Here is an 18,063-nt window from a genome sequence, read left to right as displayed (position 1 = left end):
GCAAGCTGCAATCTGTGTGGAATATGTGAGAATATAGATATATATATGTGTACAGAATATCAGTAATATTCTTCCAAAAAATGTTCATCAGCTCATATGTTTCGTTAATGATCACTTTTAAATTTTATACCCTGAATGTTATCCCGCTTTTAACTTCAAGTCACGGTAGTCATTCTAATAGTGGGAAGAGATGGGAAAAAAAAATTATGACATTTTGACCTAACGTAATCTGACACAAATTCAAAGAAACATATCTCATTTTGTTGTAAGTATAATCAACTTCATCTTATTTCCGGTGTACTGCAGGGTAACAGTTTTTTTTTTTTAAGGGGGTGGGGGGAACAAGTAGTATAAGTCCCATGCTCGCGATTGAGGCATCACAACCAACTAGTAGCTGACAATTCAAGCGCATTTCAACGAGATGTTATTAGAAGCCAAAATGATGACCACGATGATGACGGCGGCGCTCCTGATGATGGCTTTGCTGGGCCATCCAGCTTTGACCAAACCGACCCACCCAAAACCCGAGCTTAAACTCAAACCGATCATCGACTTGTTTGATCGCAACATATCATTACCCACGGTAAGAGAATCACAGTTTCAGTCCACCATCATAAAAATAAAATACTGTACACCGATGGTGCATCGATTTTTTTTTTTTAATGCAACTTTTTATTTCTTTACAGGGAGACTTTGATAGTTTGAAGCATCTGGCGGAAGGCATTGGAAGATGTGAGGTGAGGATGAGATCAGGCACATGGATAAAAAAAAAAAAAAAAAAAATCCAAGCATATTAATAGTAATTGTGCTTTTACCCAACAGGCCAAATTCTTCTGCAAAGTTCACGACCTCCTGAAGAAGCCACAAGAGACGAAGGAGATTGCAAGACATTTAAAGGTGTACAATGATCTGAAAAAAGTAAGGACAACATTGACTGTCCCATTTTTCTTTGATTTCTTTTTTTGTGCATCACTGACCGTTCTCTCGTATTGCAGTTTCAATGCAAAACCGTGCTACAGCAAATGGCACCCACGGGCGACAAATACCAAATGCCTCTTCTTAAAAAGGATCTCATCGAATGCATCCGATACAAAATCATGGGCGGCTCAACCACCACCACCATGCCTTCAACAACTACAATCGGGCCGTCGCAATAGACGCAAAGGTCACTTTGAAAATGTATGACGTTAAATGTGTTCACCCTGGTTTACAAAACTGCTACTTCATCAACTTGAAGAGCTCCTCACACCGCTGCAGTCAAAATCATTAGGATTCATCTATTTATTATATACTGTGTATTTAAGTGGCATATTTAATGTATTTCCAACAAATGAAATAAAATGATATCTTATTGAGCATTTATAAAATGTGTTTGGAATGATTTTTATGGTACATATAAGCGAGACGAGAGGTTCACAAAGAAAAGATAAAAGGATATTTTAGAATGGTCCAAAATGGTTCATTTGACACTTATTTCCGTTTAGAAGGAAAAATAAACAACTAAGAAAAATATGGTTGCACAAGTGGGTACAAATTAACACTTGTAACATTGTAGGCACCTCTGATTAACCCCAAATAAAAAGTTTTGATTTTCTTCTAGGCTTTTTCTGACATTACTGTCGTCACTTCTTGTGATTCAAGTTATATCATTTTAACCAGACACAGCCATCAACTTCTAAACTGTTGACAAGAGGCCACAAAAGTGAGAACATCCCAAAGTGAAACTGTCTCCATTGGTCCCAATTTACCTTCTTCGTGATTTAATGTCTTGGCTGTGCTAAATAAAATGCAATCTTTACAAAAACATTAGGAATGTAAAACCAGATGTTTGTTTTTTTTTTTGCATTGGATTAATCTTCCTGTGTAATTATCTCAACTGGAAATCTCCACCTTACCAGAATAATAACCACCAAAGTACCGCAGTCTCGATTGCATCTATCGTCCAACCCTTTATCACAAAACGCATTTAAATGAGCGCCCATGCTCACTAAAACATTTCTTTTTATAGAGCTGTTCATCTGTTTATTAGCTCCCTACCCTCTGAAGCTCTAATCCATTATAAATAAGCTCCAGTTTAAGTATTCAGCCCACAAAAAAAAAAAAAAAGTCTTCTAGAATCTGTTATCTTGCACGGGTGCACTCTCGGGCCGTTCCCAGAAATACACGAAGCCCAGTTGTTTGGGACGAACACGTTTCAGCACTCTGCTCCCTCTTGCAGCCGTCACTGGGTGATGTGATGCAATGTGAGCTGAGCTGAGCTGAGCTTTATATGAGCCAGGAGGAGAGTTGCAGCCGACGCAAACTCTCGCTACTCACGTCCCTGTGCCAAATTCAGTGTGTGAACCCTGATGCTCATTCATAGTTCAAAAGGGAGAACAAACCAAATAACTTCACATGTGAGCTGTTGCATGATCTAATGACCTATTTTTATCCATTTCAATTCATTGATCGTGTATCATTTATTGATTGATTGAATTGTCTTTTTGTTCATTCAATTTGATTTATTTTAATTTGATTGAATTAGATTTAGAATCAAAATGATTTGCTCTTAGATTTAAAATCTTTTTATTTCCATGTATCTCCTGGGGTTAGTGAAATTTTCCTCATATGTCTCTGAGTTGGTGAAAAATCACCTTGAGGTTTTGTGATCTAGCACCATCTGTTGACTTGAGGGCTTTCTCGAATGTTTGTCACAAACTTGATCGTTTTGAAAGTCCGTGCGTTGGATGCTCAGAATACGATAACCAATCCGATTTTTAACATATCTTTGGCTTGTAATCTTTTGGTGTGCAGTCAGCTGCTTTTGGTCCGGTAGCCCCAGGGCTGACTCGAGGGCCCGGGGCCTCTGGGATGGGACGGCGGGGTTGGCGGGGTTGGCGGGGTGGGGTGTGTTGCTGCAACCGCCAGGGGCCGTCCTCCCGGGGCCTTGGCTCTGCGTTTCATGTGAGTCTTCAAAGAAAGCGGCGGGAAGGAGGGAGAGAAGGAGGGGGGGAGGCAGGCGGCCGCCGCCATTGTTGTGCTCTCCGCTCACCATTTTGTAATCTTCCTTGCTCTTTCTCTCTGTGAGACTCAAGCGGAGCATGATTATTACGAATGTCCACAATTTTTGACCCTTGAAATAAATTCTGAATTTTCTTTCAAACATTTTGGGCAAGCGTTAAAGCAATATTCCACATTTGTTTTTTGACCATGTCAGCCTGCCTCCCTCCTTGCACGTAAGACGCGTGGGCCTACTTGTCTTGTGGCTGAGGGTCCCACGGGGAACTCCCTGTTGTCACACCGGGTCAGCGTCATCTTTGTCTCAGACCGCCGGGACCTTGACGCCGTGATAAGTTTGGACAGTCCAGGTGATGGAATGCCAAACTTGTCCCGTTTGGATTTCTTCTTTTTCCTTGCATTCCTTTTCCTCTTTGGCTTTCCTCATCCCGTTTCCATCTCCGCATTTTCTTGGAAAGGATAATTCACTGTGCTTACTTTCTGTTCAGACTTGATTTAAAAAAAAAAAAAAAGAAAGAAATCACACCACTGTGAATTATTTCTGGCTGGCTAATCTTATTCCTCAAGGCACTTTGATAATGGAGAAGACTTTAAATTATGAATGGAGTGGATGGTAGTGTTCTGCAGGCCTGCCGGATGAATTAAGCAAGAGCGCTTCTAATATCATTCATTCCCACATTCCTCCTACTAGATTTGGAATGCGGGAATTCCTTGCACGCCGTGTTTATGGAACAAAATATTGATAAAAAAAAAAAATTCAGTTATTTTAAGGTGACTGAGCTCGATTTTTTTTTTTTTAGATGAAAAACTAAGACAAAATAGTTAGTTGATTAGTTTTGAACTTTTTTTTTCTGTGACTTGATACACTTCAACTTACTTTCCAAAAAGCAATTTGTTATGAAATATAAGGAACACATTTTAGTGTGCTGTATGTTTGGATGATGGATCCAATCAAATATTTTGGTTTTTTTTGTAGATCTTCTCTGCAGGAGCTCCATACAGATGGACAGCATCTCCATTTAGAAGACATTCATCATCCAATCCTCAGGTTCCATGTGTGCATTTGTGTGTGTTGATAGTGAGTTGTCATGATGGTGATAGAAGATGACTAATAGAGTAGCGAGGTAGCTGTCCTCCTCATTCTCATTTGTTGCTGCTGGCTATGAATGAATTATTGATTATGGGGGTCTCTGCACTTTTGCATTCCCTTACCCTACCCCGCCACTGAAATGTCAGCCTTTTTTTTTTTTTTTTTCCCAGCCAACTGCCCCCTTAGCAACTTTGCTCAACATTTGGTCAATATCTCCTCTCTCAGCTTCCCCTCCAACCCCAAAAACATTTCGATGCAATCTTGTTGCATGACAACCGGCCTTGTAAATAATGAAAGTGCGCCTCCGTCGCCCCATGACACACACCCAAATGCATACGCCTTCAGCTCCACTTACCAGCACGGTCGCTTCTCATTTCAAGCAGCCCATCCATTATTCACACGGCCTAGACCCTGTTTAACCTCTTATCGACGCCCCCCACAAGTCTGTTGATAGCGTTCAAACAGACATTTCATTGCGTACAACTTGCTCTGCAAATGAGATCCAATATAAATGGCGTCTCTACCTGGAAGAATAAACAGCACACCCTCACTTGACTAATAAGATGGGGAATTGGACAAAGGTTTTGTGAGCATGCCATATTGGATTCTTGTTTTGACATTAGTCTGCTCCAAATCGAAGAAATCTGATCAACTTTTTGAAATTGCGCCCATCTGCCAAATTACAAACATCCTGTGCAACACGCCTCTCCGCACAGCCATGCAAATTTACGCCGGTTATGAAAATAGATAGCTTACAGTGTGTGTGTGTGTGTGTGTGTGTGTGTGTGTGTGTGTGTGTGTGTGTGTGTGTGTGTGTGTGTGTGTGTGTGTGTGTGTGTGTGTGTGTGCGTGTGTGTTATTTATTTATTACAGAACAGTCCAGACTTCTTAACTCATGCAAAAATGATAACATTACACATCAATACAATATTTTTTAAAGTCATGAATAAAACAGTGAATGCAATATTTTATATGCATCAACCCGTATTAATTTGTCCGTATATATATTTGTTCCAATTAAAGGGACTTTAACTTAATATTTTATAATATTTATAATATTATATGTATGCCAAATATGTATTGTTACTGAGAATTGCCTGTGAAAGAGTGACAAAAAATATAAATGAGCATATATCAATTTATGATATCACGAATAGTCCCAGCAGGTTTCAAATAAGTCGCACAAATAACTTTTAGAAAATAACCAATCATTTATTCCATTTAAAAAGTGAAATTTAAAGGTGCAGCAATTCATTAAATGATGTGCTGTCTTGTGTGTGTGTGCACATATGCTCGCCAGCCACAATATTAGGCACACATGCCAAATACACCAACAATAATATCATCACATTGAAATATGACTATATGAATAAATAATAGAGCATTGTTTTTCTATTGCGAAGGTGAACTTAATAAACTGACTGACGAGTGCTCCGTTAGATCTGCTGGCTTTTGGAAATGCATAAAGCTTTGTTACAATACTCCAAGAAAAGAAAAGAAAAGAAAAGATCATCAAATATAGTGCTCTAAATAATTCAAAGAATCCACGCGGCAATCATTCATTTGTGTTTGATCACATTTGCACATAGACGTGATGAAGTGATGTCAACAAGCATACATTCATTTTGTATCATTTCTAAAGTGACGTAAATATCCCTGAATGTGACATAAAGTGTCTGGTGTATTTATAAGAAGCATTCCGCAAGTCTCCTTTTGATGCTTCAAAAAGCGGGGTTCTCAAACTGGGCTCGGCGAGCTGGAGCTTGAATCTTTCACGGTGGCCTGCAGAATATTTACCCTTCAGAGGCGGAAAGTTGAACGAGATCCTAAATCGATTATCAGAGGAATCAATTGATTTGATCACCAATGAAAATTGCCGATTGATTTATTACAGATAACATGATGGGGCTGGTGTTTGGAAAAAAAATGTCCCCTTTGAGAACCCCTCCCGAAAAAGTGCAAGAAAATGAAGAAAAATCGAGGAGAAAAATCCCAAATATCACAAGTGAAGATCTGCCGTGTTAATTTAATCCAAGGAGATTCTCATTGTTATGAGTTGATGAAGAATGCGTCATCATCAGCATCAGCAGCAGCTGGCTGTTTTATTGATGACGCCTTCCAAGTCAATGTACGGCCGAGTACTTCATGCGCTTCTGCTTCTGCCTTTGGTTGCAGAACCACACACGCACCACGTTCTTTTTCAGGTCCAGTTTCTCGGCAATGGCGGCAATCTTCTCCGACGACGGCCTGGGCTGAATGGCGAAGTAGGCCTCCAGGGAGCGTTTCTCCGGGGCGGCGATGGAAGTGCGCCTCCGCCGCCTGGCGTCGTCCGCCCCGCCACCCCCTCCCCCCATCAGCTCCGGCGCGGTGGCGCTCCTGTCCCGGTGAGCCGCCTCCGCCTCCTCCAGCCAGGCGTGCAGCACGGGCTTGAGCGCAATCATGTTGTTGTGTGACAACGTGAGCGACTCGAACCTGCAGATGGTGCTCTGGCTCAAGGAGCCCACGCCGGGGATCTTGAGGTCGGCCAGGGCCGAGCCCACGTCCGCCTGGGTTACGCCCAGTTTGATCCGCCTCTGCTTGAAACGCTCAGCGAAAGCTTCCAGCTCACGCGGGTCCGACTCCACGTCGCCGTGCGCCGGCGCGGCCGGGTGCGGGTGGCCCATGGCGGCCATGGCCTGGTGCAGCTGCCCCATGGTCTGGAGGTGGTGGTGGTGGTGATGGTGGTGAGGGTGCTGGTGATGGTGCGTCAAACCCGGGTCGGGAGCGCCCATCCCGGTCATCCCCAGGCTGCTGGAAAGGTGCTCCAGAAGGTCCCCGGCCTCCAGGCTAGGTCCCAGCTGGTGGTTCTGGAAGTTGTGGTGATGATGGGAGGCGATGATGGACGAGACGGTGGAGGAAGAGGAGGAGGAGGAGGCGGCGGTGCAGGAGGGCACGCCGCTCATGGTATGGAAGCTGGCGTCTCTCCTTGCCTGGGAGACGAGGATGCTGTCAGCCGCCGCCTGCAGAGCCTCCGCTCGAGCCAGCAGGCTCTCCTCCACGCCGCCTCCCAATATATTGGCCTGGAGCTGCGAGCAGGAGCGCGCATGATGGGGGAGTCAGTGGGGAATTGTGTCAGAGAGGAGGGTCATAAAAATTAATATGGAAGCGAGGAGGAGGTGGAGGAGGAAGGCGTGTGTATCGGATGGAACAAAGTCATGTCAAATCACATTTACACATTTTTCCCTCCGTGATTACTCCTTCGCATTCCGCCCTCCTGCCTTCATCACCCTCCGTCCCCCCCCCCCCCCCCAGGTGTGAACCTACCTGAGGCCCCTGCCCGCACACTCTGCGCATGCCCTCGTGAAGGCCGAAGTGCTGCTTGCCGTCCATGGTCATCATCATCATCTTTTTTGTCTTCTTCCTGCCCTCGTTGTCCTAGCTCTCTCTTTGCAAGTTGTCTGTCCCGCTCTGGACTGAGCGCGTCTGTTTTGCCCCCCCCCCCTCCCGCGGCAAGCCCTCCCTCTCATCCTCCCCACTCTTCGTCGTCTTCTTTCACCTCCCTCCTCTTGCACTTTACTCAGCTACAATTACAACAGGTGCAAGGTAAAATCACTTAGTAGCCGTGCACAGGTTGATGTCACCAAAAGCCTACTAGAACAGCTTAAACCTCATTTGGTGTTCATCAGAGCCGCTTTGAATTGTGACAGACGTGTGCTGACTCCCAATGTGATCGGTACAATTTCTATCCAGTCACATAAATGGGTGTGCACACTTGTGCAACCCCATGATGACTCCATGTATTTTCTACACTGGAGTCCGTTGGTGAAGGTACACCATCGAATTGGACGCTAGCCAATTGCAGGGCATCATCGTTATTTCATGACTGATAAATGGCATTCCCTCATTGTAGCTGTCCGTGGTGCTGATCTCTTGTCATATTCCAAATAATGGCAAAAAGGTGATGTGGCTGTATGTCTGTCTATCTGATCCCACTATTCAAGTCTGCTTCTTTTAACTAGTCAATAATGTATCAAGCAGCATGGCGCCCAGGCTGGCATCCATTACCAGGCCAAGGCTAATATTACAGACCATTGGTGACAAGAGGCTTTCAAGTACTGGATTACAGTCGTCATGGCTTTCTGATTGGAGACAACTTTTAAGGTACTATAGTTTTGCTGCCCGTCAAAATCCTCTCATGCTCTATTGACCACAAGTTGTCAAGCGCCATTTTACCTTGAATATCGCATAAAATCCCTTTTCTCAACCTTCTAACAGGCACCAGGGTCATTTATTATTGACCCGTCATTGTTTGGGAGCTGTCATGGTGTGTTTTGACGCCGACGTTGAAGACCCCTCCTCGATGCAATAAGACCGAGGTGGGGCATCCCCAAGTTGACTTTAAATAGTGGTGAGTGAAGACAAACTTAAGGCTTTCCATCAGTGGCGCTTTTCTACTGTGGATGGTGCAAAATAACAATACAACACAACAGTTTTAAGATGTTTCCTGGAATGCTTTTGCTCTTTTCTTTTCCTCCAAATTGCCAATAATTTTTTTTCTATCCTTTTTTTTTTGCCCAAGATCAAATTGTATATTTTCTTTTCTCTTTTCATTTCCTTTTTTTCCCCCTCGCAAGCAGCCCATTCCTTTGTCTTTATTGGCAAAAGCAAACATGCTTGTAAATTAGAAATTCATCTTTTTACAAACAAAATGACATGAAGAAAATACATCATAAACAGTAACAAATCCAAAACTATTATCCGATAAACTTACATTTTTTTTACACTACGGTGTATTAGCACACACACAAGTACAAAAAAGTGGGATAGAGAGAAATTTGTCTAAATATACAAGAACCCAGTAACTTTGTCCTTTTTAAAACCAATAGGGAACAGATTAGAGAAAGAGAATAATCAAGGTGCGAGGATGACTTTCAAAGGACAGTGACTGTATTTACATGCATGAAAAGTTACATAAATATTCTTTTGGTTTCATGTTTTTACTGCTCCCAAAAAAAAAAAAAAAAATCAAATAAATGAAATCAAGTTTGTAAACTTGTTCACATTACTATGCAAATGACAACAGAATTTTGATACAGTAAAAGAGGAAACTAGGAATCCTCCAAGAGGGACATATTTAATGAAATGGGACAACTGTATATTAAAATATATTAAAATAACAAAACTAAATCCCCAAAAATTAAAAAAAAAAAGAAAAGAAAATCAACATTAACCAATTTTAAGCAAATGTACAAAATTTACACACACACACACACAAAAAAACCAAAATCACAAATCCTGTAAAAAAAAAAAAAAAAATCCATTGAACAACGACAGGTCTAAGGCAAAGAAACTCTTATTTTCTCTCTCATATAATAAAATCAAGGTTTTTTACATTCAAACATCTGTCTATATATTTATGTATGATTAGGTCATTCTTTTACTTTGTTTGAGAAAGAGATTGGGGAACACAAAAAAAAAAAATGATTACGCGGTGGTCCAGTTAGGTATGATAAACTCCATCGTTCACCTAAATTTAGAAAATAGTGTAAATATTTTTCATGAACATCTGTGGGTGATTTTTTTTTTGTGTGCGTAGAATTTCCAAATCTATTTTTTGGGTGAGCTATCCATGCAGTACACCTTGGAGTGACTTGAATGGGAGCATCTGGATCATCCAAATAAAGAAGCAGGTAAGAGTTAGAAGAATAAATGAAACGTGGTCTTTAAACGGAGACCATAATGTCCACCATCTTAAATACACTCATGTATAAAAATAGCTTTTCACAGTAGATGCAAAGGTTGCGCATTACTGACAGTTAAAGTAAGCACACTTAAACTATCTCCGAGAACCAAACCTTCGTCTTTCTCAGCAAAAGTGAGATTATTTTGTTGAGTGGAGGGACTCCTCAAAAAACCAAAAATCAAATGTTAGTCTTAAAATGACTGTTGAAAATACTGGGGGAGAAAGAAAACAAAAAAACACACACAAAAAAAAGAGAGTACTGGGTTTTTTTACGGTTCTCTGAACTGGCGCCTTCATCGTCTCCAAGATCTACTTTCGTACTTGTCGTCTTCATCGTCGTCCTCTTCCTCTTCTTCCTCCTCGCCAGGCAGATAGGAGCGACCTTCCTTCTGCTGATACAGCCATACCAAAGCACGTTAGTACTTCGAACAACTTGAAAATCAACCGGCACCACAGCGCAAATTGTGTTTGGACTTCATCGACGCATGTAGTGACATTCTTGGAAGAATGATCCCTCCCCGTGTCACGTGACATCACCACTCTAAGATCCTTCTCGACTACGGCCTCAAAAGCTCTTGAGCACGAGAGAGGATTCCTCCTGTCGGTCGTGTCACTCCGTTTCCGCTGAGAGCTTCGGCGGGTTTAAAAAATGAAGAAGCGCCCAAGTTGCCTATTATAACTGAAATGTCTCCGATTGTTACCGTATTGTCGTCGTCTTTGGGCTCCTCCTCCTCAGGCTCGGTCGTGACGGAGGGCGTCTTGGGCTTGTACCAGGAAATCTGCAAAACGCGACCTTTGAACTTGGCTCCCTGGTTTGCTGCCTGGAATATGGAAGTGGGGGGAAAAAATGCAAGTTTAGCTCCGATGGTCTCCAACCGTAGCCCGCGAGATCGTTTGCGATAACTTAGGTCGGCTCCATAAAGCAGAGAGACTAACGCGACTTACGTTCTCGGCTTCGCTCCGAGTTTTGAAAGTCATGACGACACTGGTAGCATCCTGGTCGCGGAGTTCCTCCAGATCACCGAATTTCTAATGATGAGCAAAATAATAAGTAAATGGCTAGCAAATATCAGCAATGGTGTTATGTTCTCACCACAAAGTGTGACGTGAGCTCCTCCTTCTCCTCCTGGGTGACCCCCATGATAAACAGGGCCCTCGGCCGGTGGTCCACCACCATGCGGTTGACGGAACCGCTGCGGCCCCTCGGACGTATGGCGCCCCCTTCCGGCAGCGCCTTGCCCCGGCCTCGACACGTCGGGGATCGCAGGATGCCCAATTGCGTTGCCTGGTGAATAAAAGAATTGAGAAAAGGATTTCCTAAAAAGCCCATTTTCAGCATGTTGTGCCTGCCTGCAAGTTATTTGTCTTTCTGAATGACATGTTGTACCAATGTGAACTCAGGTTCTCTTCATCTTGCCCTGACTTTTCCATTAGACATCTCTCTAAATTTTCCTCCTCACCTCTCCGAAACCTTTCCTTCCATTTGGTCCTGCGCTTCCTTCCCACTCTTACTGCTAGAGCCTGTGATTTTTGTTCCCGGCGGCTTAGACTTTAATGAGATGGCCTCCATCGGTGCGAGAGAGCGTTGAGTGTCTGATTGGGCTTGGTTAGCATTTAGCTCTTCCTCTGGGCTTGCGAAAGTGGCTGCGTTTTTAATGTGCATGGGGAGGGGCTGAGACAGTGGTGGGGTTATGCATTTTTTAACCACTAGCTAATTTAGAAGCCATAGGAAAGGGAGGGAGGGAGAGATGGATGGATGGCTGAGACATGTTAAGGCAGGGTGTTACTATCAAAGACTGTGTTCCTATTCGGCTGATGTTATGACAAGCCTCGTCTGCGTGGTTTCAGCGGGAGGGCACGTGTGAGATGACTAAAGTGCTTTCTTTCGAGTGAACCTGAAAGGTTGATCACGTGACTCAAACCTTATATTACCACCAAGAAACAATAAAACGTGACTGAAGAAAATAAACACTTTTGACCTCCTTCTGCAGTTGGCCTAGTCTTCTCTTGAGATCTGTCGTGTCTTCTCCAGAGTTCATCTTCTTGTGGAAGTCCAACTCAGCATCCAGCAGCTCCTTCTGGGCCTGCACGTGAAAAATGATAATACAGAGTGAGGGGGGAGGGGGCATTTTACTTGAAGCCGTGCCATGTTAGCTAACATGTATCCGCTTTCTACTTTGATGACTTTTGAAGTGCTTCAATTTCACAAAAGTTTGAAGACTCACATCAGTCTTGGTCTTGGGCTGGGTGTGATTGGCTTTGGAGACCTGAGAGGCCGGATTCATTTCATTCTGGAGCTGGGCAATCTTTTCAGTCAGTTCCTTCAGTGTCTTCATGATGTTTGCTCGTTCCTCCGGTTTCATCCCCCGGTTCTTCTCCAGACGGTTAATCAGCGCCTGATGAGAAATGCATTTTTTTTTTTTTTCCCATGTAACCTTGCTACATTATCATGCTCAAGCATCTCGTGTCTTGGTTTGCACTTATAATTGTCACCTTCTGCCACTCAATCTGCGTCTTTAACATTTCTTGCTTCTTCTTCCGCAGGTCATGCTGTAGTTTTAATGCCTCCTGAAAGAAAACAAACAGCATGGTATAAGACATGAAAACTGGTACAGCAAACTGCAGCATTTGGCGGAAACAAACGGCATCACGAATGAAAAAAAATAAAATAAAGCCAACATGCCTGTTTCTTCTTCAGGGCTTCCTGTGCTTCCAGTGCTTTCGCCGTTTTCCCAAGGCACTTGGAGGACGGCTTGAGCGGAGTGGAAGTGTAGGGGCCCTTCTGGGTGTTTGTCAGCACCGGCGCCACCTAAGTGCCGCGCACAGCGACACGGGACGGCAACAAATTTAGGTCATCGCCGGGAGACGTGGTACGAACAAGACTTTACTTTTAAAATGCTGCTTGCTTAAAACTTTCCTGAATGCATACAAATGATATTATTGCCTTTTCATGTTGTGTAAAACAGAACCTTTTTTTTTTTCTACCGGAACAAATAAAGCAGACGTCAAGTTATTAAGACGTACATTGACAGCTTCCGCATTGGGGTTGACGTTGTCGGGTGCGCTTGCGGTGCCGACTGGCGCTGGCGGACGATGCTTGTTCAGCACGTACGCGGCGGGATTGTGCTGCTTAATCCCCTGCCAAACAAACACAACAAATGCTTAGATGATTTGTTTTTGTCAAAATGATTCCGCCCCTACACTTGAATGCCATCACAGGGCGTTTTTACCTGCGTGGACCCGGCCACCTGGTTGCTAGTGCCTTGATCCATCTGGTGAGTCCCCAGCATGTTGGACTTGCGATGCCAGCGCATGTTAATGAAGCGGTTGTTGAGAACCGCTTCCACGCAGTACATGGCCCGGCGAGCTTCTTCGTTGGATGTGAATTGGATCAGCGCCGCTTCTGGGTTGCCGCCAAACACCACCTTGATGGATGAAATCAATTTTCAAATCAAGCTTTTTTTCACCTTGGAGGAGGTCTGCTCTCTATTTGGTTTTGTTTTTTATTCTCAACATTGTTTTCAAATGTGGTTTCTTTTGCTTCAGATGATACCTGAATGTTCACGATGGTCCCGAACTTGCTGAAGTGCTCATTGAGCTTGGTGATGGTGTTGAGCTCAGGCGGGATGTTCCACACCTCCAGCTTAGTGTTCACGTAGAAGTTCCTCTTCGGGAAGCCGCCTTTGTTGTTGAAGTTTGGCCTGACACCAAGAGAGAGGTACATGAAATCGCTTTGAAAATAGTTTTTGTCTAAAAATGTCAATTCTTACTTGAGCATCCAGGGCCTTTTAGCAGTGGGTCCCTCAGCTGTCATAGAGCCCATGGGTCTTTTCCTGTTGTGCAGCTCTGAGTTGAAACTGGACATGTTGCTTCCCGGTGTGCTGGTGGGAGTGGCCGGCTCCGTTTGGATCACTATATTGGCAGCTAAAGGGGCAAAAAGTCATCGAATCTCATTGGAAATGTTATTTTCATCCGGCACTTTCTTCTGTGAATACTGAGACGGTTAATACTCGGCACCTCTGGAGCCTTGTCCCTCACTGGATGTGAGGCCGATGAGGTTGGGTCGCTGCGTCTGGACTCGGGGAATGAATTGGCGATACTGGTTCCGACCTGCTCCGGTTAGCCCTGGCGATTCCGGGTTGTAGCCTTCCGCGTCGTAGTTATCTAAGACAAAAAAGGGGCTTTGAAATTAGAAATAGATTTTGGGGTAACTCAACACATTTCTTTATACATCCAGGAGGACAGGAAGGTCACAGCAGAGAACCTATGAACTATGAGACATACATATTGTCAAGTAAGTGAAACTCAACACAATGAACAGGATGCTGACAAAAAAACACATCAATGCAGTCCAATGAAAAGCTCTAAAAAAAAAGAAAAAATAAAGAAATTGGAATTGCTACTCATAATAAAAATAAAAAAATCTTGCAGATGCATGCTTTTCATTGGACAATAACAATATGCATGCATGGTGGAAAAAATAAAAAACTCAATACATTCGACAAGATGAAAATGAGTTTTACATCAGCGTTGTTTTTTGGGGTAGTCAGGTTGTATTAGGTTTAGGAGCTTGACGATCATTTTAATTGATGTTGGAAGCCAGAAGTGCATTAAAGTTCTATGACTTATTTATGAAAAGAGGCAAGGGGGGGAGAGCATAATTCACAGAAAGCAAAACAATGTACGAAAATAAAGTTGCACTGCCACTTTCAGGTCGACAGGCAGCACTGCAGCCTGCTGGCAATGCAAATCATGAACAAAAAAAAAGATATGCATGTGAACATACAAAAAAAATAAAAAAAAAATGGAGTGGGCTATACGAGTCCCATGACAAGCTTCCGACCTGCTTACATTCAGACTGGATATATTGGGGACGGAGCGACACCGACGACGACGAGGGAGGAGGCGGTAGAGGAAGAGGAGGCGGTAGCCTCGCGCCGGGCGGCCCGACCGAAGGCGATGACGTGATCGCCGACTGGTGGTTAGGGGTTTCCATTCCACTGGTTGCGATCAGTGGAGGGGGTCCTGACGGAGACACAAGCCCAAGCTGATGCCTTATAACAGCGAGTCCTTCACTCATCCGGGGTGAGCCCTTCATTCACATACTTGTTGCCTTTTTTTTTTTTTTTGATTGACACCGAACTCGTTCTGCTATCGTGTGCCGAATTAAACCATTTACAGACATTTACATTTACTCACCAGCTAGCGAGAAGACGCCAGGGGGCGGCGGCTGGCTGTAGGGCGGCATTGGTGGCGGTGGTATCCTGAGTGATGGGGGAGGCTCAGTGATGGGCGGCGGCATGGGCAGGCCGCCAGGGGGTATCACAGGGGGCGGCGGGAACGGGATGATGTTAGGAAGATTGACGTCATCCACGATGAGGGGGTCGTTGCCGTGGTCAAACAGGCACAGGTCGCCGCGGACGCAAAAGCCTTTTTCTGCACGGGAGGAGGAAAGAATAACGATTTGGGATCAATGCACTATGTTGACACCTGTTAAGGCGCTTCATTTACATGGCTATAGTGCTTTGACCTCATTTCGTGGCATCTATAGACAAAATGAAACTTTTTTTTTATAAGGGGCGATGATTTTTCATTTTTTAAGACAAGGCTCAGTGCTCATCTTCCCAACGATGTCTGGTTCTGGAAGGATTAACCAGACATTATTTACTTCACGGTCTCATTAAGAAGAGCAATCTCTCGTGACAGTGATGGCAGCGGCGGCCTTCAGGGGCGTGAGATATTTTAACTCCGCTTACCTCTGGAGAGGTGTTTGAGCCTTCCCTCACCGGGGGGAGGACGATAGCCAGAGTAATCAACATTAGTGGTCATTAGCCATGAAAAACACAACCATCAATAAGCCCTAAGGGCAAACTGTGGTATTAAGACAAAGGCTAATGCATGTATGGTACTCAACGCATCAACAGTTTAAGATGTCACCAGGAAACACCAATTTGTAGAATCATATAGTGATTGCATACAAGCCTTTTCTTCGGAGTGAGGCATTTAATATAGGCATATAATAAGTATGAAAAGATTTACCGTCGTAATCCCTGCACCGCTGCTTGCGTGAAGGGTTCTTATTGCTGAAGGGCTTGCCGACGCCGTCTTGCCTGCCTTTGGCATAGTAGCCGGACCAGCTGTCCGTGGTGCCGTCGGGCATGTGCGCGTGCGTCGCCAAAGGGACGCCGCCGGGTCCCGGGCCGCCGGCGGTGGACGAGAACGGGTGAAGCGGGGTGGGCAAAAGCGGCGACGGGAGCTGAGGAGGCTGCTGGGGCCTGCCCGTGGTGGACGAGTTGTAGCTGTCGGCGTCCTTCCTCTCAACCTCGAATTTTGACTTAAAGTCTGGCAGAAAGGCAAAAAAACGTATTCAAACGTAGACAATAGCCCGTCACGTCACACAAACCAACCTTGAGGTGAATAAGGTAAATTCCAGCCTGTGTGGCTGAAGCCCATATGAGCGACATGCAAAGCGGTCCACATTTGATCGAGATGATTCCAACTTGGCCCGACTCATAAAACAGCCTCTTCCTCTGCTGCTGCTGCTGTTGTTGTTTCTCACCTCGTCCCCTGCTCTTCCCCCGGCTGCCACTCCTGCTCCGGCTTCGGCTGTTGCTCCTCCCGCGGGAGTTCCCCCTGCGCCGCTCGTGGCGCTCCCGCTCGCGGTGTGAATCGCCGCCGCTCTTGCCGTGACGATCGAAGTCCCGCCTCTTGCGTTCGTCCCGCCTCCTGTCGTCGCGACTCCTGTGTGGTCAGGGAATGGAGATGGGCAAAATTATATTGCCTGTCACATTATAGTCCAAGATAAGAGGAGACAAAATCAAACCTGGATTCATTAAAGTCAGAGCGGTTCCTCAGAGGACTTCTCCTGCGTCTGTTTTCTCTCTCCTCTTCTGGAGCTTCGATCTTACAACGAGAACAACAAAAAGCAATTATCTCTCTTGGTACGTTCAGAAAATGGAACCAGAGAAACTGATTCCAACTTACTTCGGGTGCATCTGATTTAGCCGGAGGAAGGTTAACCACTTCTTTTTGAGCTTCTTTAGCAATAGGGTTCCCCTGGTAGTTCTTGCTTGTCAGACATTCAAAAAGTTTATCCACAAAGCCGACGGTCTCTGTAACGACACGTTAGATCAATCATTAATCATAGATATATTTATCAAGATTAAGTCATGAAGCACTTGCGCAATTAAATAATATAGTGTCTAGAATGTGCGTCTCACAGTTGGGTGTTCTTCACCCAATGTGACAAGCACGTTTTGTTCTTAAAAGAAGCGAGCGTGGCTGTTAACAAGTAATACCTTTTTGTAGGAAGACGTCGAGCTGATCGGCACACAGCGCTTTGAGCTCCTTTTCTGGTTTGTCCTTCTTCACCAGAGCCACAACGTAATTGGCTAACGCAGAGGGGTCAGCATCACATCTGCGAATGAAGACATGATCAATCTTGATGCTCCAAAGTACTTGGGCACATTAGACACTAGCTTTGTGATGAAGATTTGATGAATGTACTTATTTCCTCTGGCTCAATTAAGGTAAATCAACAGATTATTCTGATTTGGGGGGGCCTTGATTTTATTGAGTGTGTGCCTAAAGTTTGCAACTTATGTGCATGTCATCTTACTATAAACGGTGTAATTTAAGCCATCCATTTGACGATGGAGACATGGTAACTATAGTAACACTCGCAGCAAGCGTCTCCTCTGAAACATGTTTACACATTTTGCATTTATGTGAGTCCATAAGAGCTTCTAGAATTGCAAACAGAAGGGTGCATGCTGTGCTGCACTTTGGAGGGCTGCTAGAGTAAAGTTGTTTTCTCGGGATCCAGTTGATTTACATCATTTAATCGCCCAACTACTGCAAGAAAGATAGCGAACATGATATTTCCCAGTGAACGGAAAGTCAAAAAGGTTCTTTAGAGCAAGCGATCGGCCACGGTTTCTAGCAATTCCCCCTCATTGATGCTAACACACGAGCTAGCTACGTAGCGTGCAAGCTAAATGACATTTAAATTCAAACACTCACATTGGCTCCAGAAGTTTTGCCAGCCACGACTTGAGAGCATCAACATTCTCTATAATCATGGTGAGGAAGACGATCACGCGGTTTAAAAAATGAAACGAAGCCCCGAAACGCCTGCTTTCATCGTCTATAAATTTGGAAGCTTTCGGGGCCTTGGGTCTCAACTGGCAGGTCGCACTGAAGCACTTTACGTTATGTTAACTCACTCGAGGTGTCGTAAAAGAATGACTGGTGC

General features: G+C 44.4%; 3 protein-coding genes across 5 annotated transcripts; 1 reads left to right on the top strand and 2 right to left on the bottom strand.

Annotated features, from left to right (window-relative positions):
• Positions 1–178: 178 nt before the first annotated feature.
• LOC147042932 (uncharacterized) lies at positions 179–1,298 on the top strand. The gene is made up of 4 exons (XM_085936385.1): positions 179–583; positions 687–737; positions 823–918; positions 996–1,298. The coding sequence occupies exons 1-4, from the start codon at positions 422–424 to the stop codon at positions 1,155–1,157; spliced, it is 471 nt and encodes a 156-aa protein (XP_085792511.1). The 5' UTR covers positions 179–421; the 3' UTR covers positions 1,158–1,298.
• Positions 1,299–6,210: 4,912 nt separating this feature from the next.
• pou4f3 (POU class 4 homeobox 3) lies at positions 6,211–7,471 on the bottom strand. The gene is made up of 2 exons (XM_085936111.1): positions 7,391–7,471; positions 6,211–7,152 (listed from the first exon to the last, which is right to left on the bottom strand). The coding sequence occupies exons 1-2, from the start codon at positions 7,469–7,471 to the stop codon at positions 6,211–6,213; spliced, it is 1,023 nt and encodes a 340-aa protein (XP_085792237.1).
• Positions 7,472–8,301: 830 nt separating this feature from the next.
• Positions 8,302–18,055, bottom strand: rbm27 (RNA binding motif protein 27). Of its 3 annotated transcripts, none has more exons than XM_085935566.1 (21): positions 17,832–18,055; positions 17,108–17,226; positions 16,794–16,921; positions 16,633–16,712; positions 16,369–16,550; positions 15,849–16,151; positions 15,009–15,245; positions 14,661–14,834; positions 13,827–13,973; positions 13,580–13,733; positions 13,363–13,510; positions 13,040–13,234; positions 12,834–12,947; positions 12,493–12,618; positions 12,303–12,377; positions 12,035–12,205; positions 11,789–11,893; positions 10,903–11,094; positions 10,755–10,838; positions 10,511–10,630; positions 8,302–10,198 (listed from the first exon to the last, which is right to left on the bottom strand). In XM_085935566.1, the coding sequence occupies exons 1-21, from the start codon at positions 17,888–17,890 to the stop codon at positions 10,103–10,105; spliced, it is 3,009 nt and encodes a 1,002-aa protein (XP_085791692.1). In that variant the 5' UTR covers positions 17,891–18,055; the 3' UTR covers positions 8,302–10,102. The 3 variants fall into 3 exon arrangements, with proteins under 3 accessions (XP_085791692.1, XP_085791691.1, XP_085791693.1); XM_085935565.1 differs by having other exon boundaries at positions 8,303–10,201; positions 17,832–18,054; XM_085935567.1 differs by lacking the exon at positions 14,661–14,834 and having other exon boundaries at positions 8,303–10,201; positions 17,832–18,054.
• Positions 18,056–18,063: the final 8 nt, after the last annotated feature.

This window comes from Syngnathus leptorhynchus, chromosome 17 (genome assembly GCF_054491065.1).
Source record: "Syngnathus leptorhynchus isolate UIUO chromosome 17, UIUO_Slep, whole genome shotgun sequence".
Classification (NCBI taxonomy): domain Eukaryota; kingdom Metazoa; phylum Chordata; class Actinopteri; order Syngnathiformes; family Syngnathidae; genus Syngnathus; species Syngnathus leptorhynchus.
Note: the sequence above shows the minus strand (reverse complement) of the source record. Positions and strands in the feature narration are given on the sequence as shown.